Source organism: Lepidochelys kempii, chromosome 4 (assembly GCF_965140265.1).
Source record: "Lepidochelys kempii isolate rLepKem1 chromosome 4, rLepKem1.hap2, whole genome shotgun sequence".
Classification (NCBI taxonomy): Eukaryota; Metazoa; Chordata; order Testudines; family Cheloniidae; genus Lepidochelys; species Lepidochelys kempii.
This window is the reverse complement of record NC_133259.1, coordinates 42,063,937-42,090,941: the sequence shown is the minus strand read 5'-3', so window position 1 is coordinate 42,090,941 and position 27,005 is coordinate 42,063,937. Positions and strand designations below refer to the sequence as shown.

At 38.2% G+C, this 27,005-nt stretch overlaps 1 protein-coding gene across 1 annotated transcript in view; it reads right to left on the bottom strand.

Annotated features, from left to right (window-relative positions):
- The window catches only part of LOC140910365 (protocadherin Fat 4), a 222,123-nt gene that overhangs the window by 66,554 nt on the left and 128,564 nt on the right, over positions 1-27,005 (bottom strand). Inside the window, exons 4-6 of the mRNA XM_073341085.1 lie at positions 25,505-25,855; positions 19,003-19,925; positions 18,124-18,298 (exon numbers count right to left, since the gene is read on the bottom strand). Coding sequence (XP_073197186.1) covers positions 18,124-18,298; positions 19,003-19,925; positions 25,505-25,855 — 1,449 coding nt within the window. The remainder of the gene's footprint in view (positions 1-18,123; positions 18,299-19,002; positions 19,926-25,504; positions 25,856-27,005) is intronic.

Below are 27,005 nucleotides of genomic sequence, written 5' to 3'. Positions count from 1 at the left end.
TGGACACTTAGAGAACATTTCAGACCACTGATTTGTGATGACGAAGAAATCTCACCACAGACTGGATGAAAAATATTCAAGAAAGTGATACAAAATACAGGAAGTTATTGGAAGGCCTAAGTAAACAATGAAAACCTGGAAAAAAAAACAAAACAAGAATACTGTAGGAAAAGTATAAACAAGCCAAGACTGCTGGGAAAGCAGAAGTAGTAAAAGCATTTGCACAATACGGTGAAGGAATCACAAAAATTGGACAAGCAAAAGTTCTGGAAAGAAGAGGTTCAACAACTAGACAAGACACCAAGAAAACAAGATATGAAAATGAAGTTAAATTGTGTGGAAGCACAATCAGGCCAATGATGCAAGTGGCAAAAATGATCACTGGTGAACTGCCAACAAATGCCAAAGAGGTACTGAAAATATGGAAGAATCATTTTGCCAAAGTGCAGAACCCTGAAGTTCATCCAGATGCAAGCATTCTAGACATGCTAGATGAACAGGGCAGTTTGGAAGACAAAATGTATCTCAGCATTGAACCACCATCAGAAAAAGAAATAGAAAAATAAGAAGAAATGGTGAAGCTGCAGGAATAGACAGTATTACAGGTGAGCTGCTAAAAGCCAACTGGACAAGTGTTATCAAAGTATTAGGAAAAACATATATGAGAAGGCATAGGAGCAAGAGAAGGTACTGGGTGACTCGCTAAATTCAATAGTTCCACGAATCCCGAAGAAAGGAAATCCTGCTGATTAGAATAATTACAGTGTTGTAAGATCATTATCAGTACTAGGAAAAATCATGATGAAAATAGCTGGCAACAGATTAATGCCAGTTTTAGAGGAAGTAATAGAGAAGGAACAGTGTGGCTTCAGATCAGGCAGAAGTTCCATTGTTCTGATATTCACACTCTGACAGCTGATAGGGTGGGGAGCAGAGCAGGGGAAGTGAGAATGGGGATTAAAGATGTTTGCAGTTTTCATCAACTTCACTAAGACATTTGAATCAGTTTGGAGGGAAGCATTATAGAAAGTAATAAAATCACATGGAGTTCCAGATATGATAACTGCAATTATAAAAGTTATGTAAAATGACTCCTGTAGTACTGTAAGAACTGGTGGATAATTAAGTAACTGGTTCAAATCAAAGTTTGGTTTAAAACAAGGGGGCATGGAATTGCCGTGTTCATCACGTTCTTAAACTGTACATTAAGAGTGATAGAGTGGGACGGTGTGACTTTGGGTAAAGAGTTAAACTCTTTAGCTTCTGCAGATGACATTGTACAACTGGCAGACATGTTTGAATTAATTATACTATTTGCTATTCTTGGGAAATTGGTGCAGTCGACTTGAATTTACAACCACTTTGTCTTCTTGTCATTTATTGTATCTTGGAAAAGGAACAAGAGATAAAGTATTGAAATGAAGCAGCAAAGTCACAGAACAAGTAAAATCTTATATGTACCTAGGAAGCTCGATCAGTGCTGAAGGTTCCGTCAAAGATAAGGTTAAAAGGAGATGTACTTTGTTACAAGTGCTGCATGAAATTATGGACTGGTACTTTTTCACCCGGAACCAAACATAATATTATCAAAACAGTATTACTCTTTGGAAACAGCTACATTAAATGAAACAGACATCAGAAAACTGTAGATAGTAGAAATGAGAGTTCTTCGGAAGATGGCAGATGTAAAATGGAATGATTTTAAGACAAATTAAGAAGTTAGGAGAGTAGGCTCCTCTGTGAAATCGGAGTATGGGATTGGCTGCAATCAAAAAGATTACAATGGTAGGGACATTGTAGAAGACAAACAGATGATAGGATGCCAAAGAAAATAATGAAAATGAAACCAATGACAGTAGATCTAAAGGTCAACCATTGACTAGATGGCAGGATATCAGATGCAGGGGCATGACTTGGCTGGGCTAAATGGAGGAACAAATCATGTACAGGAATGGATGGTGATGCTATACTGCTTCCCGTGTCTGTAAAGATGTTTTTGGATGAGAAGAAGATGATGATGATGATGATGATGATGTGGGGTGGGGAGAGTGGTTCCATGCCTTTTTAATGCAAAAATACATTGATTTGTATCTAAAGCGGTGGCTCCAAATCTTGGCCCTGAATAAGGAAAGTACTTGAACATGTGCTTAAGACCATCTGTATTCAGAAAAGCACTAAGGCACATGCTAAAAATTAAAATTGATGTAACACACTAGTGAATCAGGCCCAAATATTGCTTTCTTACACAAACAAAACTGCTAGTAGTTTTCATGTTAAAAGTGAACTGAAAATATCTTGTTTTGTAATGAACAATCCTGTAGGTGCCAAGTTCCTCCAGAGAGATGCTGAATGCCCTCAAAGATTTTTGAAGCCAACAGGAGTGATTACACTACAGGATCAGGCTCTCCTAAGATTGTCCAAAATTTTTATTTAATGTATTATGCATCTTTGATTCCGCTCTGCTGCCTTCTGCCCAGGAATCAAGGTCCAGTCCATATCCTAACATTTTAACCCCTGGACAACTACAAACAATTGCCCTTTAAAACAATCTATCTAAACAATATCCTAGAAACCAACAGTGCTAACAAATAGAGCTTTATCCCATTGGAACAAGAAGATTTCTTGCTTCCCACTTAGCACTTATTCTGAACCCTGAAAGGGCCTGAGATTCTAGATCTTAAAATCATGGCATACAGGGGTTTGGATGAGATACCTTAGGTCATTTTTAGAGGTTTGTGATTTCATTTAAATCAGTTGGCCTCATGATAACTAAGCAAGCATGAAATCAGTAACAGTGACAAAAGACTCCTTCTGCCCACTCCGTGGATGCCCATGTACTCACACCTTGATGACATGAACCAAATTTTGTGCAGACCTCAGTAAGGTTGTACAGGGTGAGAGTATGTCAAAATGTGGCCTATTATCAGAAATTTAGAGTAATTTTCATAATATTTTGGTTTATTTCCAATCTTTTTTAAAAAAATATTTCTTTGAGGGTTCCATCTTTTTTGAGAATGTTTCTTTAGTGTTTTATCATCACATTTTCTCAAAACAAAAAACACATAGATCCTGCAATAGCACAGAATATCCAGGGTAAAAGGGTTTACTCAAGGGGGGGGGGAATTCAGGCATCCATTGCATAATTAATAAAATACAGGCTTTTAATGTTAATGCTGACTGAAGAAATGTAGATGATTAGAATGACAGCTTAAGCAAATCTTTAAAATCGGGAGGAACAGATTACTATTTAATTTGCTATGACTTCTGAATTTTTTATGCCTGGTTTACATTACTAGTAGTCTATGTGAAAGCCAATTTAAGCGTTTACTTTCTAGCTGTCAGTCACTAGGAATCAAACTTACATACACCTTAAATAAATTCAGACAAATGGCTTCAGATCTTCATGTGAAATAAACAGGAAACATAGTAGGCATACTTGTAATCTGGGATTTAGAATTTTTTGGTAACCTCAGCAATAAAAAGTACTGAGTTCAGAAAGGTAGGCATTTTACATGAATATATTTACAACAAAAGAAACCCAGGCATATAAGAAAACTGGCGGATAGGGGTTGTGTCAGGGAGTGTGTGATAGGGAAGACAGCAGGTAGGACTCCTCCAGATTCTGCTTCCTCCAAATCTCTGGGGAAAACTGGTGCATATTACAGACCAAAGTTGCTGTAGCTTGTGCCAATTACCCCCTAGGTGCAGTGGACCCCTCCCTTTTAAAGGAAGTTCCAGAGCTGGCATAAGCATGGGAGCTGTGAAGAAGCTATATTATCAAGAAGCTACAGGGAATCTGGAGTGTGGGCAGCTGTGCAGAAACAAGGTGCTCTTCCTGCTGTTTGCTACTTATACCAACCTCAGATGTACTTTTGGAGGAGATCTACCAGTGGCCTTCTTCTACTCCACATGCAAACATTTTCTTCTGGCTGGTCTCCAATGATATGCACAGATATCAGAAAATCTTCAGCTTTAGACAGTGGAATCACCCACATTTTTCCATAAGAGGAAGGGGGAACAAACAGTGACTTCCTGCACCATACAGAATTGTAAGGAAACTAATTTCCGGCAAGTTGTAGTAGGCACAGTACATGTAGGTATTGTTTCATCTCACAAAATTTCTACTCCACACAGCCAGAATAACGAACACAGAGAAAAAATTCACTTTCTGTGTGTGTTTTTTTGGGGATGACCTAATCATAACTCAGTTGTGCCTCCACTTTGCTCTAATACTCATGAGTAATACAGTCACACCAAATGTATGGAACTAAATATTTTCTCCCTTTCGCCATTACACATTCATTCTGCACATACGTACATTTAAAGTTACGCAAAAGGAGAGATAACTGTAGGTATATCTTCTGCTAATTACTATATGGTATTGTGAAACAACACTTGTTATCTTCATCTGGTTTAATTCTGGAACACATGGGCAGAGTAAGCTCTTCTGACCTATTGTAATCCTCAAGTACATGACAGCGTCTTCTCTAACATATGTTCAGCTTTAAATACCATAGTTGCAGTTTGGCACGGAAGGAGAAATGATTACTAAAATGTTTAGTGAATCTGGACTGATAAAAGAAAACAATCAGAGGAGATTGACAAATAGCAGGCAAGGCAACTCCTGAATATGTTAAAAGAAAGTTTAGCAAAACAGCTCAGTTATATGGTGCTGTACAGCATAGAGAAAAACAAGAAAATACAAACACAGAAATATGCTGTTTAGTTTGTGATCTACACATTGTTTTAAAACATGAACAAGTTCTGGGTCTTGACATCTGTGACATATTTTACAATTTTGGAAATAATGAAGCTGTTATTCCTTTCAAAACCCAGAAGCCTGAAGTCTTTGTAAGTACTAAAATATCACAATTAAGTGCTAGAAAATTGACAATAGACTTGTAAAAAAAAAGTACAGGCACCTGCTTTGCCAAAAGAACACAAAAAGATTAAGTAAAATAAAATGAACGAGACCAAATGACTGACTAAAGTTCAAACTGCAAGCAGATCAAAAATTTTTGTGCGCCCCCGTAAATTAAACACATCATTATCCTGAAACATGGAAAGTAATTCAACAGTAATGGAATTTTTGCTTAACTGAAATCTGTTGCTTTGCAACAAAGCTGATTTCGTTCCTGCAGTCAAATATTCAGTGAATGGGTCCCCAGACTGGAAGTTGTATGTGTTATTAGAAAGCATTAACTTTTTCATGGAGTAAACAAGGTTTTTCTCACAGTGGAGCAATCTTTCTAAATGCATTAAAAGGCAGACAGGGTCCACTGCTCCATGTTGGTGTGTTTTTAAATAATTATGGAGATGTTGTAACCTCTTCACAGTTAAGTCTGAAAAATGAACTTGGCTTAAAAACTCTAACTTTTACCCTGAACACAAAGGATAATGTATACACAAAATCTAAAGGAAATTTTGGATTATGGGTCATTAAAAGTTACCTATTTTTGAAAAACTGACTTATCTTCCTCTAGCTCCAGAAGAACTTTTCATTATCTCTTCAAAATTTCCTGTAGTTAAATCCCTTCCAAAACTTGTGAACCTAATATATTTGTATAAAAAAATTGCAATGAAGCAATCTTATTAATGACTTTTGTTGTGGATGATTTGGGAGCCAATCCTGTTTCCATCTCAACAGGTGATAGCTAAGGGATAACTTCCTTTTGCTCAAGATGTAAAGGCAAAATTCAAGAATGTGCAAGAAACTTGTTGGTGAAACAAAAGCAAGAGCCATTTTACCCAGTGAGATTTGGTGGTGGAATGAGAAAGTTTGAAAGGCTGTGAAGGAAAAGAAAAAGTGTTTTAAACTTTGGCAAGTGACACTCCCACAGCAGGATTTTCAGGGGTACAAAAAGCCAAAAAGATAAAGAAAAAGTAAAAGGTGGCAGACTCTAAAGCTAAACCCAATGAAGGCTTATATGCCAATCTTGAAATGAAGGAGGATGAGAAAGAAACATTTAGATTGGCAAAGACCTGAAATAAGAAAAGGTATTAGTGAGATCAAAGTAATTAAAGATGAAAGTGGAAGTGAACTAATCAGTGAGAACCAGATAAAGGAACAATGGAGAAATTACTTTGAAAGGCTTATGAATTAACAGAATCCAAGAGAACCATGCCATATGATAAAACCAAACCAGGGTATGGTGGCACCAGTACTAGAAGTTGCAGAAGCATCAAGCAACGCGAAAAATAAGAATTCTCTCAGATGCAATGGCATACTATAACCATGGAAGTGCCTGGAGCAAGTAGGTGTGAACATATTGAAACAGAAGTTTTAATTGTGTTGTGACAGGGCTGGGCTTGCTGGTGGTATGGCCTAGTGGTTAGGTCACAACTCTCCCATTTGTAGCATCCCCTGCTGATGGCCACTCTGGCATGGCAAGGGATAATAGATAGCAACTCAAACCTCCAGCCAGGTCACTACTGACGTCTACACCTTTCCAGGGTAATTGAGTCCAAGAAAGTATAAATGTCCAGCATCATCCAAAAAGGAGTTTCTGACCCAACCCCGGGCCTCAGAAGTCCTCATACCCTTATTTCAGTGCTTCCAATGTCTTCACCCTCCCTTCCCCCTTATCTCAAAGAGGCAGGGGAGAGGGAGTGCTGCCGCCCTTGTGACTGGCTGGAAGGGCAGCCTGGGCCCTCCCTCTCTACCAGGCTCTGACCCAGCAATATCAAGCTTCCCTGGGTCACTTCCTGCCACTCAGTTTCTCAGACCAGGGTGTGGTCACAGTCTCACAAACAATCCAAGAAAAAATAGAGCAAAGGGTTCTTTAATCCTTGATGACAAATTAGTCCCTCCTCTGGGGCCTGAGGTAGCTGCCGCTTGTGAGCCCTTGTTCCCTGCAGAAAGGACTCCTGCAGAGTTCTCACAATAGTCCATCCCCCTATCTTATCTGCTATTCTCCCATTTCTGAGCTGTCTGGTTATCCTTTAAATTCCTCCTCCAACTGGCACAGGTTCTGCAGGTGCGATGAGCCATGGCAACTTGGGCCCAGAACTGCCCCTTAACTTCTTCTATCCCTATGTGGGTTTTATATACCCCATAACAAGGTAGTACCAATTACGGGGGTGGGGGGTTGCGGGGGTGGGAGGAGGAGGAGGGGAATCCAGGCTTCGATAATTTGGGCATGTGAGAATAAGATCAGAAGAATATATAGGAAACAAGCTTCTTAAACTTAAAAATGTAGGGTACGAGAAGGGTTGGAAGGCCCAAAACTAGACAGATGAATGTCATACAAAAGGATGTGATTAGCTGTGGAGTTTCTGACGCACTGCTTCAAGACAGACTAAAGTGGCGAAGAGCCGACCCCACGAAGGTGGGAGTAATACTTGAAGAAGAGCTCTAAGAGATAAAGGCCTAGATTTCAGAGCTTTACAACTAGATTTCTAGTCCCAATTCTGAAAGAGGCGGTTTGTTACGAAGAGGTAGCACTTAGAGTATTTTTAAGGATCCATGTTATTAAGTATCATAAAAGTGAAGCATTTCCTGGGTTCAACCAGAGAAAATCTGAAATTTTACTTAGAAGGAACAAAATTAGAGAAAGTCGCCATGAAAGTAAATTTCACTCCCATGAAAAATTTCACGAGTTTGGGGGAAAGTATTGTCCCAAATTGGGAAAAGAAACCAAAACCCTGAACACTATTGTGGGAGTGAAATTCTACAATATTTATTTTGGGAAACATTGGAACATTCCTGCTGTTGGAACATTTTGGTGTTTCAGAAACAAAATAAGCACCTGGCAGCCCTGGTGCCTCTGCAATTTGGCCAACGAGCCAGGGACCTTGCAGCCCTACAGGTGGGCTGCTTGGGAGGTGCATAGGCAGACAAGCTGTCAGAAAAGCTGCCTGGTTTCCTCTGAAAGATTAATTGAAATTGACAATACCCACAGAATGTTTGGATTTCAATGAATTGGCATTTTTTGACAGAAAATTGTTCCAGAGGAAAATTTCTGACCAGCTCTAGCCAAGTTTATATGGAGCAAGGTCTGAGACCCACCACATCATATAATGCAGCTCATTTGGACTAACACTACTACCTAATGTTTTACATTTGGGTGAGGTTGGTATATACATGAGAGGAAGGGTTACTGTATTATTTCTGGTTTATAATCCTTTTATTTTTTTAAAAAAATAAAAGTTTATTTGTTTTTATAAATAAAAATGATCATATTCACATTATAACTAGTGTCTATCTAACTTTGTCTGCATCAAACTGAGGTTTCAATTGCCTGTGTGATTAAACAGGGGAACTGGAGGTAAGAAATTACAACCAAAGCTCAGAATTCAAAGGGATTGCTGCAGAGCTGGATGAGATCAAGGGATGGGATTAACCTCTCACAACCTAATAGTTTCAGAGGTTTTCAGAAAATTCTTTTGTCACTAAAAAGAGAACTTGTTCATGAAGGGAAAGTAAAAGATAATTATATTGGTTAGTCTGAAATCCTTATAAAATTACAAAGGCACTTTGCATCCTAGTCTGAAAGTCTTGGATTGTGAACTCCCCTAGAAATATATCAGACCATCACTGTCCTGGACGCCACAGGAAGAAAGGGAAGAAACCAGGAATGTTGTTTAACTTGGCTGTAACTTTATTAAGTAACACATCTAGGAACTTCCTGGAAATAACTCGTCCAGTGCAGGTCATCCTTCCTTTTGTCATTTGTACTACCTGGGGAAAGGCTGCTGACAGCCCATTAACCTGGTCCCAGAACCATAGGACAGACCCTTCCTCCCTTCATTCAAGGGTTGTCTCTCTATTGTAACAGGAGCACCAGTCCCATCCCTCATCTTGTTTAGGAGATGCTTTTCCTAATCCAATTTCCTAATTTAAAATTCCAGTGTATGAGGGAACTAGACCCCACTGAATGATCACACCTGCACTGGGCACCTGCCAAAGTGCACCAACATGAACACCTAAGGTTTGGGGGGAAGGAGGTTTAACCATCTGCCCATGCTTTACTGGCAGTGAGCAGAAAATACATTCCCAGTCCCCAAAAGACAACAAACACAATACCCACAATAAGGCTCCAAAGCCCAGTCCTACTCTAATCCTAAGGAGGGATGTGAGAGATCTTTTCTTCCCAGGACAAAATGGTGCCCCAGAGCTGGGGGAATTGCTCATAAACCCTTCCGTTTGGTGCTGGGAAGCCATTAGGGCAGCGGTTCCCAAACTTATTCCGCCGCTTGTGCAGGGAAAGCCCCTGGCGAGCCGGGCCAGTTTGTTTACCTGCCGTGTCTGCAGATTCGGCTGATCACAGATGCACCGGACGCCGCTTCCAGCAGCTCCCATTGGCCTGGAGCAGCGAACCACGGCCACTGGGAGCCACAATCGGCCAAACCTGAGGACGTGGCAGGTAAACAAACTGACCTGGCCTGCCAGGGGCTTTCCCTGCACAAGCGGCAGAACAAGTTTGGGAACCACTGCATTAGGGTTAAGGTGTACCTTTGTGTTCAACCCATCAAAATCAGCCACAAGGAGGGGAGGAGAGGGGAGTATGTAGACTCCTTGAAGGGGCTAAGGGTATTCTTTCTTGTGCTTCTCCTCCTGAGGCTGCAGGGGGAGGAGGGCTTTTAGAAAGCAGAAGTCCCCATTCCATCAAGGAACATATGATCCCTGCTTTAGAACATGTGGCTTGATCCAAATGATCAGTCATTTTAGACAGTAACCTTTTGGTGTGAAGAACCCCAGGTGAAATGTATGGGTTCTTGGAAGTCATTATGGTGTGCAGTTTCACCTGTCAGTAAAGGTTGACATAAAATATGACAGATAAAGCAACACATACCTATATTCCATCATCTTTTTAATTATTTAAAAAAAAGTCAGGTAAATTTTAGAACTCATAGATTCATAGATTCCAAGGCCAGAAGGGATCACTGTGATTATCCAATCTGACCTCCAGTGTAACACAGGCCATAAAACTTCCCCAAACATAATTCCTAGAGCATATAAATATCCAATCTCTATTTTAAAATTGTTGGTGATTGAGAATCCATCACAATCTTTAGTTGATTGTTCCAGAGGTTAATTACCCTTCCTGTTAAAAATCTACACCCGATTTCCAGTCTGATTTTGTCTAGCTTCAACTTCCAGCCATTGGGCCAAAGAGTCCATTATCAAATACTTATTCCTGAAGCAGGTGCTTACAAACTGTGGTCATGTCACTCCTTAAGCTTCTCTGTTAAGCCAAACAAATTGAGCAACTTGAGTCTGTAACTACAAGGCAGGTTTTCTAAACCTTCAGTCATTCCCATGGCTCTTCTGACCCTTCTCCAATTTATCAGCATCCTTCTTGAACTTTGGGCATCAGAACTGGAGACAGTATTCCAGCAGCACCAGTGCCAAACAGAGGTAAAGTAAACTCCCTCCTCCTATTCGAGATCTACCTGATAATGCAACCAAGGATCACACTAGCCCTTTTGACCATGAAAGAGAAAGGCTGGCGGAGTCTATTTAGAGACATGAATAGTGCTGGCACACACTGTCTGTGCAAGCTCCCCACAATATTTTCTGTAATGGGTTTGTGACCTAAACAGATGCCAGTTAGTAATTTGCTGCAATCAAACTTAGATCTCCTACAGTGAAAGGCTTGGGCATTAATCCATCATATCATAGAGCCCTTAATACTTTCCTGTAATCTAATGTCTAAAGTACAACTCATCTGGGATGGTTCTGAGTGAAGAGTGATATGCATAGTAAAACTACAGCATTTTTACCCAGAATGATGTTAAGTTTCCCAGCAAGAAGATGCATTTTTGGGGAAAAAACTGATTCATAGAAAGAGTCTTTAGGGGCAACTTTTCACATGCACATGTAAAACATGCACATCTGCATCTGTGCATATTGTGTGTAACTCGCTAAGGGTGCAATAGGTGAAGATGCATATTTGTGGGCACAAGGGGTACATACTTGAAGACTGAACATTTTTAACAAATAAAATTGAACTTAAACAATGAAATGAACTTAAAAACATATATTTTTAAAACCAACAATTACTTATTCTTTAAGTCATTGTTGTAGACAGAAAACACCAGGGATGCTGGTTCCCTTAGAAACTGCTGACCAAGTCAATTTTGTCTGCTTATGACTCCTGTGTATCCCACAGTGAGCTCCCTTTAATCATGGTTGCATGTTATTGAATTGTACTTTAAAAACATCACATACAACTGGTGAAGATTAACCTTCAGGATAACTATTCATGCCATATGTTCATGTTTTACAGGACTTATCCTAGCAATTAAGCTTCTTGAAATTGTAGTCCTGGAGGTGAAGAATTAGCTAACAGACTTTCAATTTATAAGATGTAATGTGCTGTTTAAGCAAGGGTTTAAGATCACCGTGACTGGAAAATGTTAATAGTTCTCAAAGACCAGGACATTTTCCTTGCCTAGCACTGTTACCACTCAAGTATTTATCTTCTTTTTCTTTCAAGAGGATGAAGTATTCACACACACAAGATTGTCCACATTTGGCAGTTTCCAAACCCACTGGCACATTTCTCTCAGTTTCATGTTAAAGTGACATATCCATGAATACAGTATTCTTAAAACACTTTCTACCTAATAGTTACAAAGCTAAGTATAATGCATGGAGTAACATTTAGGCAAAAGATGAAACTACAGCAGCTTGAGAATGTAACAGTTTACATTTCATATAGCTTTATAATTCTTGCTTGCCTTTGGACTTTCTAAGTATCAAGAACTATGATTCTAGCCTACTTGCCTAAACTATAAGCAATATGGTATTAGAGAGAGAAGGGCCTATTTAGATACATTTTCAAAAAAGATATACCTGCTTTGCATACCTAAAACTGGTGAGTCTATATAAAACAAACAAGATGGCACTCATGCCAGCTCATAGTTGGAAATCTTCACTTCATGCCTTTATTCTTTTCAATCAATATTGTATAATATTATGGTGAAACCTGAACTACCCTGATATATATTTTAGAGGCAATGCCAACATCAGTTCTCACTTTGTCATCATTCTCACTTGGAACATTCTCAGTAAATTGATGATGGTGAGCCATCCTAAACACATGCCTGTCCAGCACAGAATGAACAAAGCATTATTGTAACACTGTGCACTACTGGTTGGCAGGAGTAAAAGTATTAACTTAAGTTTGTATGTGTGAGATGATGTGGTCATTGCTGTTCTCCTTGTTTCATGGAATTCTATCTGTTTTGCTAAGAACCCTACAAATGGTTGTAAACGGACATTGGCATTTGACTCAGTTTGTGTTCTCTACTGGTGACTGTATGCCGAACTTGATCAGGGAAAGGGACAGACTATTGATGATAGAAGTGAATGTGTGTTGGGGGTTATACCTGGGGAAAGCACAAAGGGGAGAAGAGAAAGTGGGTACTTGGAAACAAAGAAAAGGGTGGAAAGCATCTGGCTAAAAGGTAGAGGTGTACTAAGGGTAAAACATATTACTCTCTTCATTTTGTTCTGCAGATACATATTGCATGTCATTGTGTCCTACTCAAGCTTGCCACATGCTATGGTAAACTTTGTGGCCTCTTATGTGCATATGTGCTGGCACTCAAGGGATTTGCCTAAGCAAATCTACAGGAAACTTGAAAATTCAGCTACAGCTAGCTGAGTGAAATAATTGTACTTTCCCCACAGTGGAAGCTCTCTAAATTGCTTATGATAATAAATAATATAGATTGAAATAAATGAGTAGAAACACCTACACACAGTAGCTACTTCCTTTGGGAAATACATAGTAGCAATTCACTATGTCTTTTGTATTACACTATAAATAGTACTTAGTATTTCCTTTAGTCTAGCAAAACATACTTATTGCAAATTGACCTTTACAAATATCCAAATCTCTTAATCAGCTAATGAAAGAAAATGACAAATATTGACTAGCAAACTAACCCATAAAGGTGAATCACACCAGTAGTCAGTGTTATTCTGAGGTACTCCTGTATGCACCCCAGGCTGCCTGGCAAGGTAGTATCTTATACAGAAGTATCCGTAAAAAGAAAAGGAGTACTTGTGGCACCTTAGAGACTAAGCAATTTATTTGAGCATAAGCTTTTGTGAGCTACAGCTCACTTCATCAGATGCATAAAGTGGCTGTAGTTCACAAAAGCTTATGCTCAAATAAATTGCTTAGTCTCACAAGTACTCCTTTTCTTTTTGTGAATACAGACTAACACGGCTGCTACTCTGAAAGAAGTATCTGTGAGCACTTTCTTTTTGCAACTTTTTGCAAAGTTTCCCTTTGGAAATTTTTCCTGATGGTGAATGGCACTCATTTACTGTTCTCATGGATTAGCTGGTAATGGCATAACCCTCACCAGATTGAGAGAAATGACCATTTGCACTTGGGAGTCAATCTTTTTAGGTTGTGGTAAATAAACCCCAAAGGGCATATTTTTCCTCAAAAAGGCATGTTCTCAACTATTTTCAAATATTTAAGAAATAATACACATTTCTGTTTATAGACTAGACAACTTTATTGATTAAGGGAACAGTTAAAAAAAAAGGCTTAGGTCTGGATCCTCCCATGGGAGTTAGGCACCCAAATACCTTTGAGGATCTGTGCCTTATTTGTCTAGCACAAAAAGTCTTAGGGTATTTATAATTATAATGCTAAAATATGTATAGAGTAATTAAATTTCTGCCTACATTATTCATCCTAATCTCATGATTCTCTTAGCCCATAAAACAGAAGAGAAGCATACAGCATGTTAAACTCATTATGATTCAGTCTGTGTTATTTAAACCAGTTATGGGATATGAGCCCATGCCAAATACAAAAGCTATTCTGTCTCTTTTGCATACCTTTTGGAACCGAAAAACAGCGTTAGTTTAAAAGATATGGGTTAATCTAAATAAATTTCCATCTTTTTTGCTGTGGAAGACATCAAAACAGAGAATAACTCACTAACAAGCAGTCAGGCAGAAGCAGTTCATCCCATTTGAAACTCACTTTTTTCAAATACCTTTTCAAATGCTGAAATTATATTTCATGACTCTTTCACAATTTCAACAGAAAGGACTCTCTTTGTAAGGAGAAATGTTGGAAGAGGTAGTTGGACCCTAAACATTCACAGCAAGATTTTAAAAAGCTCTCAGATTTGGCCTACAGCTCAGTTTTACCATTGATTTTAATGGAAACAGAGTTAGGTCAACACTGAGTGTTCTGAAAAATCCCATCCTTACTATGAGTTATGGATGATTTGCATAACAATGATGGCTTGACTCCAAATTGAGGACCAAGTCATTAAATCCTTATTTACATGAAACTGGATTACGTGTCTTGCACATGGCCTTCCGAAGGGGATAATACAGACTTCCCCTTCCCTAAGAGGCCCGAGGAGAGAGTTTGTGCCCCCTGAGGCTCTTTGAAACATAGGGAGGCGAACTTTGGCCCATCCAAATTGCTCCCCATGGAGCATCAGTCCCACTCTGCCCATGGCTCAGCTTCCTCTGCATCCCCTTTTGGGCTATTTGCTTGCTGGGAGAGGAAAGGGCAAATAGTCTCTGCTCACAAGGACTGCTCTCGTGCGTGGCCGTTGCATGGGCTGCGCAAGGAGGTAAACTCCTCACATATCCTTCTGCTGCACATCTACAAAATCCTGTGTTAACGGATCATAACTTCTATGGAGGTAACCTTTGCCCTCCTGCATGCTTGAAAGGGAGAATGAAAACCTTTATCACAAAGATTCTCTAAAGCAAAACATATTAATCACAGAGGTATACCAAATAAATGCTAATTATATCAAACAATCCACTCTGATTTGTTTTTCAAAGAGTAGTGTTAAAACTACATGTAATCTGGTTACTAGTTTATTCTGAAATAGAAAAAACCCAAGAACAAGGCTTTTCATTAGTAGCTGCATATCTGGTTCTAGCTGTGCTATGCAGTAACACACCATTCTGCAAATGCAAGATGAGGTGGTTGTAGTTCATTTCAACAGTAGACTCGGGCAGCTATCAGGTTTCCAGATGTGCTACTCAATATCATGCAACTAATAAATAAAAGGATGCTGATCTTTGGAATGCTAAAATTTTCTCCACAATGACATTCAAAGAATTAAAGAAGTTAAGATAAAAGCTGCCGCTCCAATTTTTGTCACACTGCCAAAGTTTAATGTCTACCCATCTCTGAATCTCCACCAGATGGAACAAAGACGTAAACCCTCTCTTCTCCAATCAACTTTGCCATAAAGAAAGATACAGCTAAGCCAGTGATTTATGTGCTAGAAACAGACCCATAAAAAACACTTTTGAATGGCTGCAAGTTGGTTGTCTTGGTAAATATGCAAGTAGAGTTTCGGGGGGGAGCATCTGCAACACAATCACATTATTCTAAGGTTCATTTTTCCTGTCACTCCCATTTATAAACCACATCTGTGCATTCATGTATTCTGATTGGCATATTCTGATTGGCATATCTGGCATATGCTGTAAAATGGATTCTCTAATTCAGAACAAAGGGGACTTTGGGGTTAAATCTTGCAAGGTGTTGAGTATGCCTGTGAGGTTCTAAAACTTCAAGAACCCCCCACTGACTAAATACGAGTTCACGATGCTCACAACTTCTTAGGCACTTGGGAGAATTGGTTCCTAGATTAAGAAGAAGTTGTTAGGGAATGCTGTTAGTGAAGACGTGAAGGATGGCTGGAGAAGTAGGGACTAAAACAAACAGAAAATAACAATAACCTTATTCCTATTATTAGTTCAGATGATCAGAGTATTTCTGGGAAACTGTGCTTGAAAGTGTATTGAAAGAAAAAAATATTATTATTATACAGAAACAACTTGATGCTCATCTGGCATTTAGTAACTATTTTAAAGTGCCAGATTATGGCCTGGCCTGACCAACCATATGGGACATAAGGAAGGTAAGACATTCACCTGTTCCTCAACACACTTTCTTGCACTGCCTCCCTAGATCTCTATTCCCTCCACACGCACATGGCCAAGGAGTGGATACAGAGGGGTAGAAAATGACTAGCACCTTGGCTCCACCCTCACCATATGTTGATTAGTGCAGCTGATTGCAGTGGAGGGGGAGTAACCTGCTATTGGTAAGAACTGCTAGCAGATTATTACTCCCTGCAAAAGGATGAGGAGTTCAGGGAAGGAACTTTTCTTCGAAGTACAATTCCTTTCTTGTGCTCCTGAGTGGCACAACTCTGTTGCACTCGTTACATGGGTTAGTGCCCAAGGTGCAGTATGGCTCTAAGTGTTCACGAAGGGCCTAATTTTGCCACCTTATTCCAAATGAGTAACACCTTACTCCACAAAATACTATTCTGCATGAGTAAGGGTATCATAATCTAGCCTTCAGTGTGTATGGGACACTTAAAGCCAAATCTCGGCCTCTGAGCTCCAAGGACTGCTGTGAGGGTGTTGCTGAGTATTAGCAGTTCAGTAGAACTGTTCTGAGGCATTGTGCAGGGTAGGCACAGGTAGAGTGTTTCAAGGAGCACCACAGGAAGTGTCATATACAACTTCCTTTCACCTGTTGCATATAGGAGCAGCATGTGCTCTCCAAGTACCTGCTATGAAGGATAACAAGCATTCAGGTTGGGATCATGGCCAATCCGAAACTGTCTGGCTATGACTCTGGAGACCATGAAGCACGACTCGGCTCACTAAATCAGCCCATAGCCTAAAGATTCAGGGGACGCCAGTAGAAGTGCAGTCACAAAACAACAACATAGGGAAAATAAACACGGAAGTGCATGAAGGGACATCGACAGGATAGTATGCAGTTGAGTTTTCTTAGTAGTTGTGTCTATGAGTGTCAGGTGTCTATTCTGCCTACCCCTACATGGGTGCACTGAAAGAGGAAAGGAAAGAGCTCGGGCAGGCAGAATTTTGCCTTTGACACGCTATTAAATCTTCAGATTTAATTTCGTCTGGATAGCTAAAGAGATTTTCATTAGTAACAAAATGAAATAAGATGTACTCTATTAAGTAAGATGCTACTTGCACTGCTAAAAGCAAATCCAAAGGATAGTTTTTCACAGTTAATAAAAGCCAAACCTAAAGTCCAAAGGATCATGCCTTTTCCCTGATTTATTTTGAGAGATAACATGGATGAATTTCAGAAAGATGACCTTTTTTCAAGGTTTCAGCTTGCATTGTTTTCCAATCCAGGTTGACTGCTCACTACATAACACACTACTGGAAACAAGCTGAAAACCAGAAGCAAATCCTAACAGATAAAATACAAAATGCTTCAGAAAGACAGCGCTACTATAGGCAGAGAATTGGGCATATCACTCCTGTTATTGCTAAGGATAATTATGTTTCTACATTTATATCAACTGATCTGACAGAAATCCCCTAGAATTTCACTGTGCTTAACTAGGCAAAATTTGTAAAGTGATATAAGTATTTATTGTTATTATGGTCCATGTAAGTTAACTGAAGCATATGTGCTGGCTCCGCAGCTCCCATTGGCTGGGAACTGCAGTCAGTGGGAGCTGTGGGGGCAGTGCCTGAGGGCAGAAGCAGTGTGCAGAGCTGCCTAGCTGTGCCTCCACCTAGGAGCAGCAGGGACATGTCGTTGCTTACGGGGAGCTGCCTGAGGTGCCACCCAGATCTGGCATTCCGCAACCCCTCCTGTGCCCCGACCTCTGCCTTGAGTCCCCTCCTACACCCAAACTCCCTCCCAGACTCCTCGCTCTGCACCCGCTCCCACACCGCAACCCCCAGACCTGAGTCCCCTCCAACACCCAAAGTCCCTCCCAGTTAACTGGAATTTTTGACTTACCGGCACCCCTCATTTCCCCAACATGTCAGATAACAAAGCTTTTATGGTTATTAAAATTTTTGGTAAGAACACTTGGATTCTGCAGCAAATTCTGTAGCTTTAGAATCCCAGAGTACATTCAGGCATCTAAAAACCAGAGTAAAATCCTGGTCCCAGTAAAGCCAATGACAAAATTCCTGTGGACTTCCGTGGGACCAGGATTTCATTCTAGGTGTGTTCATATAACTTAAGGTCCTTAACTTTACACATAACAACTATAAACAATAAACAGATTTCAAATGTGTTTCTATATACTGAAATGAGTCTTTGAAAAGCTTGCAAACAGTAAAAAATGCAGCCTGGGTGGCCTGCACATTTGATTTACCTGAATCAGCAGCTGTGATCAGCAAGATGTACCGCTCCTTCGTTTCTCGATCCAGGGTTTGTACCAAGTGGAGCTCTCCACTGGCTGAGAGAGTAAAGGCCCCGGCTTCATTTCCACCAACAAGAAGGTATGTAAGTTTGCCGTTTAGACCTTGATCATCATCCCTTGCTACAACCTACAAAAGTGACATAAGAACATCAAAACAAATAATAATTGAAGAGTACATGCTTGTCTGTGTTTGCCATCAGGATTACCTTCTATGGCACAGTATTTTATGAGGAACAGGAAATAATCCATGTGTGACAGAATAAATTAGAATGCCTGGAAGTTTATTATAAATTGGTTGTTACCAGCAAACTGACTTAATTTAAAAGGAGTGATGAGTGTCTTAAAAAAGTGGTGGTTTAAAATACAAAATTAATAAGTTACTCCTTTTCTCCATATCTGAATGTACTGTTAAGACCAGCCTTTGAGCCAGCTTTGGGCTCAGCAAAACCCACAGATGATTTTGCAGAAACCTGTCAGACTGGAGGGAATATCGCGTCTGCTGCTGTCTGAGCAGACTGAATGGCACTCTGACTGTAGTAGTGCCTCACCTTAAATAGAGAAAGAGGGAGATTTGAAAGAAAGAAGGAACAGACTGAGGTGGTCTGTGGGGATGGAAGTGGAAACCAGAGGACTGAAATGACCCTCTAAAATCCTAAAGTATGTATAAGATGGGGGAGGGTGGGGGAACTGTTTTACTATTATGTAAAGAAAAACACTGCATGCCATGTTATACTCAAAAAGGTAATTATTCAACTGTACAAATCTCAGTATATGTTTAGTTTTTGATGAAGCAAATAGTTTTGTAGTAAATACATTTTTAAATGTACTGACCTGAAGAATAACTTTTGGAAGTGTCCCTAAATTCTCAGGGACATTCACAGAATATGGAGAAAGCTCAAATGTAGGAATAAAATCATTAACATCCATCAGAACAATACTGACTGTGGTGGTGTCTGTCCTGGGGCTACTTCCACGATCAGATGACTGAACAGTTAATGAGTAGAAGGGCTTTTTCTCTCGGTCCAAAGGCTTGGCTACTGTTATCATGCCAGTAACAGAGTCGATCCGAAACTCATTATTGGTGTTTCCACTGATTATGGAATAGCGAACCTGCCCATTTGTACCTTCATCTCCATCTGTAGCAAACACCTGAGTCAGATCTGTTCCAGTCAGAGTATTTTCACCCACTTCTACTTTATATAGCTTTTGTGCAAACAGGGGGTTGTTATCATTGATATCAAGGACTACTACAACTACATCTGTAGATGAAGAAAGGCATGGCTGACCTTTGTCTGTAGCTACCACAGTCAAGGTATAATTAGCAACTGCTTCTCTGTCAAGTTCCCCAATGAGCCTTACTTCACCATCGATAGTGCCAATACTGAATTTGTTTCCCAAAGGCCTCAACAGAGTATATTCAATATAACTGTTAGGACCACTGTCCGGGTCAGTTGCTTGAGCTCTAAACACAATGGTGTCTATGGGTGTGTTTTCTGGGATGTAGGTCAGCTTTGGAGAGATAAAGCTTGGAGGATTGTCATTCACATCCAGTAGAATAATAGAAACTTGAGTTGTGCTTGTGTATCTGGAGGCTAGTAGAGTAGCCATGTCATGAACCTGAACAACAAGGCTATAGAAGGACTGACTTTCCCGATCCAAAGGCTGCTTGATGCTCAGGACTCCATTCTTGTCAATATTAAATTGACCTAGGCTATCTCCTGATGTAATACTGTAGGACAATTGTGAGTTAGAGCCTGTAAAACAAAAATAAGGACTGTAACTTAATCCCATTGTTCTTGTCGTACATATGAAGTATACAGAAGTAGGTTTTTGAATTTCTACTAAGTAACATCATTAGAGGAAGACAAAAATGGCAAAATGTTTACATTTTGAAACAATTCAATTCAAAGGGAGAAAGGGTAATCACTTTTTGTGTCACCTGAAATTAAACAGAGATGTGCTAAGGTTGTATATTATATTTTATATGTCAGAATCAAGAACTGCACTCAAACATTACTGAATATATGGTTAGCTGACAGTCTTGATAAAATATTTATAAACTGTAAAACTTTATTTATGCATTTCTGTAAACGTGCGCAAATGTTTCATCTGAATGACACAAAAAGCCATACGATAACAACACACTTTAATTAGGCCACATTTTTATTTGTTTATTTATTTTTAATGTTTTACTTCAAAAGGACACCAAAAGCAATGGAGCCCCAGATTACTCTCACACATGCCAATCAAAAAGTATATTATGGATTTAATCATTAGGGATCAGTTTGGCTTTATAAATGTTATATAGTGCCTTGAACATGTTAATGTTATGTAATAAGTATCTTATAATTCAACAGGTATCAAACCTATTTCCACTGTAGTCAGTGGGAATTTTTCTGTAGACTTTAATGATACCTGGATTAGGATCTGTTAAACCTACCCTTCCCTTCTAGTCTCAAAAATATTTTTATTTGCAACAATGTATCAATTGTGTCTGTAAAATATTCAGCACAAAGAGACACATCCTAGTAACACTGAAGTTTCATTAAGGTTAATGTCAATAGTTCAATTGATTTCAGTGGAAGCAGAATTTGGCCCTAAAACTGTAGGCTGTGAGAGTTGGTAAGGGTGGATCCTTCAAAAGGGAAATAAGGATGAGGGGGCAGAACAAACGCTGTTCTTGAACAAGGATAGTGGCAATAAAAGTAATGGACTTTTACGGAGGGTGGGGGGAAGTAAATTAAAGGAATTAGGGGTTACAGTAATTGTATATTTACACACACAATCCATATTTACATTGCAGGTGGATATTGTACATCACTACTAGAATATAAAAAAATAAACAACATTATCATATGACAAGAACAATTTGGTGGCTTTAGAGGTATAAAGCTTGATTCACCACTGTGTTACTCCAGTTTCAAAAGCAGTGTAACTCCATTGATCTAACCAGCATAAAATAATGCTGAGTAATGTAGTGGTAAATCAGAACCTTAAAGTCCCTATCCAATTTCAGGGTCCATTAACCCTTATGCACATGCAGAGGTCCATTGAAGTCAAAGGTGCTGTGCATGGCCACTAGGTGAGTCCCTGACGATCTCTTTGAAATAACACAGATTAAGGGTGAAATCCTGGCCCTATTTAAGTCAAAGGAGGCTTTTCCATTGACTTCACTGGGTCAGTAATTTACCCAATGTCTGATTCTTAATGCAAATAATGATACACATTCAAAAGAGAGACGGCAGAGAGGTTACATAAAATAATTATTTCAGGAACTGTACCAATAAAAGCAACAAGAACTAGATTAAGCAGAGCAAAAGAGAATCAGGTACAGATATGTTTTACCATATATAAAAGAGCATTCAAAATATCAAATGAACAACCCTTATCTTATGATTGAAATATAACTGCTGCAATTATGGACAAGGAAGACATCTATAAATTTTGGTAAGAAAAATACATTTTGAATCCTGACAAAGCTCCTACGTGACTTTAGGCATGCTATATACTGAAAACAATGTATTTTGAAAAATTAAAACCCAGAGCTCATGCTAAACATTTATATCATTCTTTAAAAAGGAGAGTTGAGATCTATTTTCTCTTTCTGGTCTCTGCATTAAACACTGAAACCATAAATACATAATTTTAAAATTCTATACTTAGCCTCTTTGGTCATAAAGGTTGTGTTTGAAACTTAATGGGTTTTTATATTCTAACTAATCCTCTCTAAACTTCTTTTTCCACAGTGTATAATCTCAAGTTGGACACTTAAGTGTCTCATTACTTTGTATTTCCTACCAGTTTTATTCAGTAGCTTCTCCCCTACCCACTGAACTTCCCAGGAAATAAATGATTCTTATATAAAAAGTATTAATCAGTGCTATTTATTGTTCTCAAAGTAGTAAGACTCTAAATCATTCTCTTTTAAATATGTAGAGCTGGGCATGAAAAAATGATACATTTAAATAACATTTGGAAAAGATTAATGTATTAATATGCCAGACATAAATTAATTAATGTTTGTATATCGCTTGAACAAGTGAAGCATTAAGTATTATAATATTATACATTTGTTTAGCTTGGTTTTAACTTGCTTAACTTTACCCATGAAAATGTTCTGAAATGTCAAGAAAATGTATTCATAGCACGAAAAACTACGAAATTCATCAGCTACCAATCCTTCTCCTATTTAAACCAATGGGAGTTTGGCCACTGGCTTTCACTGGGGAAAAAAAAAATGAACCCTAAAGAAGAAGACTGAATTAGAAACACTTTCATTACATTTATTATTCTGTGTTTCCAATTCTTTCTGTGATATATTTTATCACTTGTTCCATATACAACTTATTACTCATTCTTTTTTATCTTCATACCCATATGCAATTTTATTTCTCTGACAATATTTGTTCATAATAGTACTGAACTTCCAGTATTTATCATTCTTCCAATTCATGACAGTTTTATCATACTTCCCAGTCTATTTCTATGTGATGCAATATGTTCATTCCTTGTATTGCTTTTTAAAACAAAACAAACAAATATCTCATCATTCTCTTGGGTCTGAATCTTGGAAACACATGCTACTCACGTGTTCAGCTGAAATCCTGGCCCTACTGAAGTGAACGGGAGCCTTACTATTTATTGTCTTTAATGGAGACAGGATTTCACCCTGGAGAAAGGCATTGTCCATTTAAAAACAAAATAAAACACTATGCACTTAATTGGAAGTGGGGGCATCTTTCATCTGTATTGCTACTGTGAGCTAGACTTCCTTTATTTAAGATAGGAGGACTCCTCCACACTGATCACTGTCAAGACTGAATAGTAAGTAGTTAGCTGCCTCATTGGATTTCTCTTTTCTCTCTGACAATGCTTTCCTTCAAAGCTCGGACAGAGAGATGTCAAACTCTTTAAAGTTTTTAACTTGGTTAATTAATATTAATGGCACAAGAAAGAACCAACACTTTCCCCCTCATTTTGACACATACAGGGCCCTAGGCAAGACCAGCAGATACCCTAACATTTTGCTTGGAGTTTTTTCTGTGGTAGTCTTTCTCTTTTCTAAATCTCTTAAAAGCTCAGTCAACGGGTTGCTTTGGTTTGTGAGGAAGTTACTCAAGTTATACCTTTAAACATTTCTGTTAATTCCATATGAAACAAAAACAAAAAACAAAAACCAGAAACAAAAATACAAGAACCAATCCATCAGTCTTTTTTTTGCACAGATTTAAAACCTGTAGAAGACTCTCTTTGGTATTACTATCCATCTGCATATAAAAGCAACTCAAACTGCTGCAAACAACTGCTGTTTCCCAAGAGGCGGGTCAGACAGGAAAATAACAATGGAAGTATTTTCTTACTGCAGGCTTTTGCAGACTTTACTAATGTTTATTTTGGACCAACAGAAAAAAAACAGCCTGATATAAAACAACATGCCTTTCATACCCCTGCAGGCTATTCGTATCATTTAACATAAATTATCAGACAACTTCAACACAATAACAGTTTATTAATATATATTCAGATCATTATCTATGAGCTATTTATGGAGAAGTACAGTAGTAACTGGTATCCTGTTTTACACCAGTGTGCAGGAAATTACTCAGATGGAGATTTCAGGATTGAAACATCAACATAGCTTGTAACATTTGCTGAAGTTACAGAGGTTGTTTTATAAAGTCTACTATAAGGAGTATACTATATATGTTGTTTTGTTGTAGCTGTGGTGGTCCCAGGCTATTAGAGAGACAAGGTGGGTAGGTGAGGTACTATCTTTGGACCAACCATATAGCATGAAGGTTTACAAGGTGTCAACATGTAGAGATTTAAAAGATGATAATATATGTAATTTGCAGCTTGTCTCTCTCACCAACAGAAGTTGGTCCAATCAACCACCTTGTTTCTCAGATTACTATAGTGAACCCAGCATGCCAATGTAATGCAGTTTTTGCACTATTAATTTTAAATCTAGCCTACTAAAAAAGTAAGTTTGCCATAAAATATAGGGGATACTGCACCTTCTTCCCACTGCCTCACACCTTGTGTTGTCATTTACACCTATGGAATTTGAGTGCAAAGAAGGTATAAAATGCTACTCTCATGATCTGGAAATATTTCATGCCCATGTTGCACAATTTAAATAAATGAATAAAGTGCAAGGCAATGGATAATAAAGTTCACAATGTTTAATGACATTAAGGTGGTTACCCAAATCAAGAGAAAATTCAATGCCAAGCATTATACCCCATTCCTAGTTGCTTTTTCATTTGCTTTTTTGTACTTTTTGTTGTGCTTATTCTCCTTCTATAACTTCACTGATGTTATTTTGAGTGATGTGTACATAACATGGATTATCCTTCACATATAATATCTACATTTTTCAGGTAATTTTTATAAAAGCAAACCTCATTAATGTCTGTTTCCATTTAATAAAATGAAATACCCTACACAGTAATATTTTAAAGTATTATGTTTATCTATATACAGATAGATAGACATATACACAATAATTATTCTTCATTAGTCATTACAGACATAAACTATATGACAACAGTCAGTTTACTAAACAAATTATACATATTATCATCCTTTAAATCCCTACATGTTGATACCTTGTAAACCCTCATGTGAATAATCCAAGGATTAAAACCTTTTAAGTAACCATTTCTCAGACATGTACTAACATCGTCCCTTCATCTTCTCTTATAGTATACAATACATTTAACCCGGGGCATTATAATGACTACCGATGAGGTTCTTACATATTTCCTTGTAGTGTTTTAGAATCTATTATACATTTTGTTTTAAAATAATGTTAAGAAAAACAAATCCAAATAAAATATTAAATTAAAACAGTTGTTTTATAGATCTGATTTAAACTCACAATATTAAGAAAATTATCATTAAGTATTCTGTTCTCATTGTGCCTACATAGTTCAATATGCTCATTATGTATAATATTCTAATAATATGTATGCCCAACAGGGATGTCAGAGAAGCCAGTACTTGACTTCACTAAGTACAGACGTATTAAATGTCTTTTTTTCTCTTTTTTTTACTGATGTCAAATAGAAACATGAAAAGAACCTTACATTCTAAAACATAGCGTGAGCCATCAAAAAGTCACCATTTACACACAGTGGTAACTAAAATATCCAGGTATTTTTTAAAAAAACCTAGGTATTTCAGATACAACTGTATGGTTATTATGGATAAATAATGTCTTTATACGGATGACCATTATTTGCCCGTTCATGAGCAAATGTCTTAATATCTTGCTAACATGCAACATGCATCTGCCATCAGAATTTTTAGAATACAAAGGAACACATACCATCATCTGCATCAGTAACATTAAAGCCGAGAATAGTAGATCCTGGAGGCAGATTTTCCATCAAGGACGTGCTGTATGATGGCATGCTGAATAGTGGCGGATTATCATTTATATCTAGTATGTTGAAGTAAACTCTGATGGTAGTGAATTGACCACCACCATCTCCTGCCTGGACAGTAAGAATGTAATATTGCTGCGCTTCATAGTCCAATATGCGAGTCAGGTTAAAGACTCCAGTGACTGGATTCAAGAAGAACATACCATCTTCATCATCTTCACTCACAGTGTATGTGATTTCTCCATTTACACCAGAGTCATCATCAATAGCTAAAATGGCTGCTACCAAAGAACCTACACAAAACAATGGAAGAACTCAATGAGAGAACAAGAACGAGAAATTTCCAAAAGACTAGAAATAAAACTGAATACTCCTATAGAACTGGTAAACAGGTCATTCCTGTGGAATAACAGGTCTCTTCCTTAAGAAATAAGAGCCTCAAAATTGTATGTTTTTGTTTAAATTGGGAATTACTTACATATATAGGCCCCAATTTACCAAAGTACTTAAGTACCGAGGTCCATTCCTATTCAGCAACGTACTAAAGTATTTGCTTAACTTTAAGCATGCAATTAGTTCCACTGAGGCACTGAAATATACCTAATTTAGCTAGATATCCATTATTTTCTTGGAAATATCCTATACATTTAAAAGGAATGAAACCCGTTGGGTGCCACAGAAACTAACAGTGCACTCTATAATTACTCTAAATTTTTAATAGATTTTAATAGAAAATATCCTATTTTTTAAACCATCCTAAAAAAAGGAGAAAATTGTGTATTAAATTCCATAAGATGGTTTACAAAACCTACAAAAAAATATTTCATTACATTCTACAGGACTTTTCCATAAGAGTGTGTTCAAAATGATCAATAATTTCACAGACTTTTACTCCACAGGAACATTTTTGACTTTTTTGACTTTCTGTTATTTATTTAATTGTATTGTGGTTTTTCTAGGCTGCTGAGTGGTTATTCCAGTATGGTTTTTATTTTAAATTATTCTTAGGACATACAGAACCGTGGACAGGCATCTCTATTTTGTTTTTAAACTGAAAAAAGTAAATACACTGCATAATAAGGCTCAGATTTTCCTAGATGCAATAGCTGATGGATTCCTTCATCAAGTAGTTGCTGAACCGACTAGAGGGGATGCGATTTTAGATTTGATTTTGGTGAGTAGTGAGGACCTCATAGAAGAAATGGTTGTAGGGGATAATCTTGGTTCAAGTGATTGTGAGCTAATTCAGTTCAAACTGAAAGGAAGGATTAACAAAAATAAATCTGCAACTAGGGTTTTTGATTTCAAAAGGGCTGACTTTCAAAAATTAAGGAAATTAGTTCGGGAAGTGGATTAGACTGAAGGATTTATGGATCTAAAGGTAGAGGAGGCCTGGGATTACTTTAAATCAAAGCTGCAGAAGCTATTGGAAGCCTGCATCCC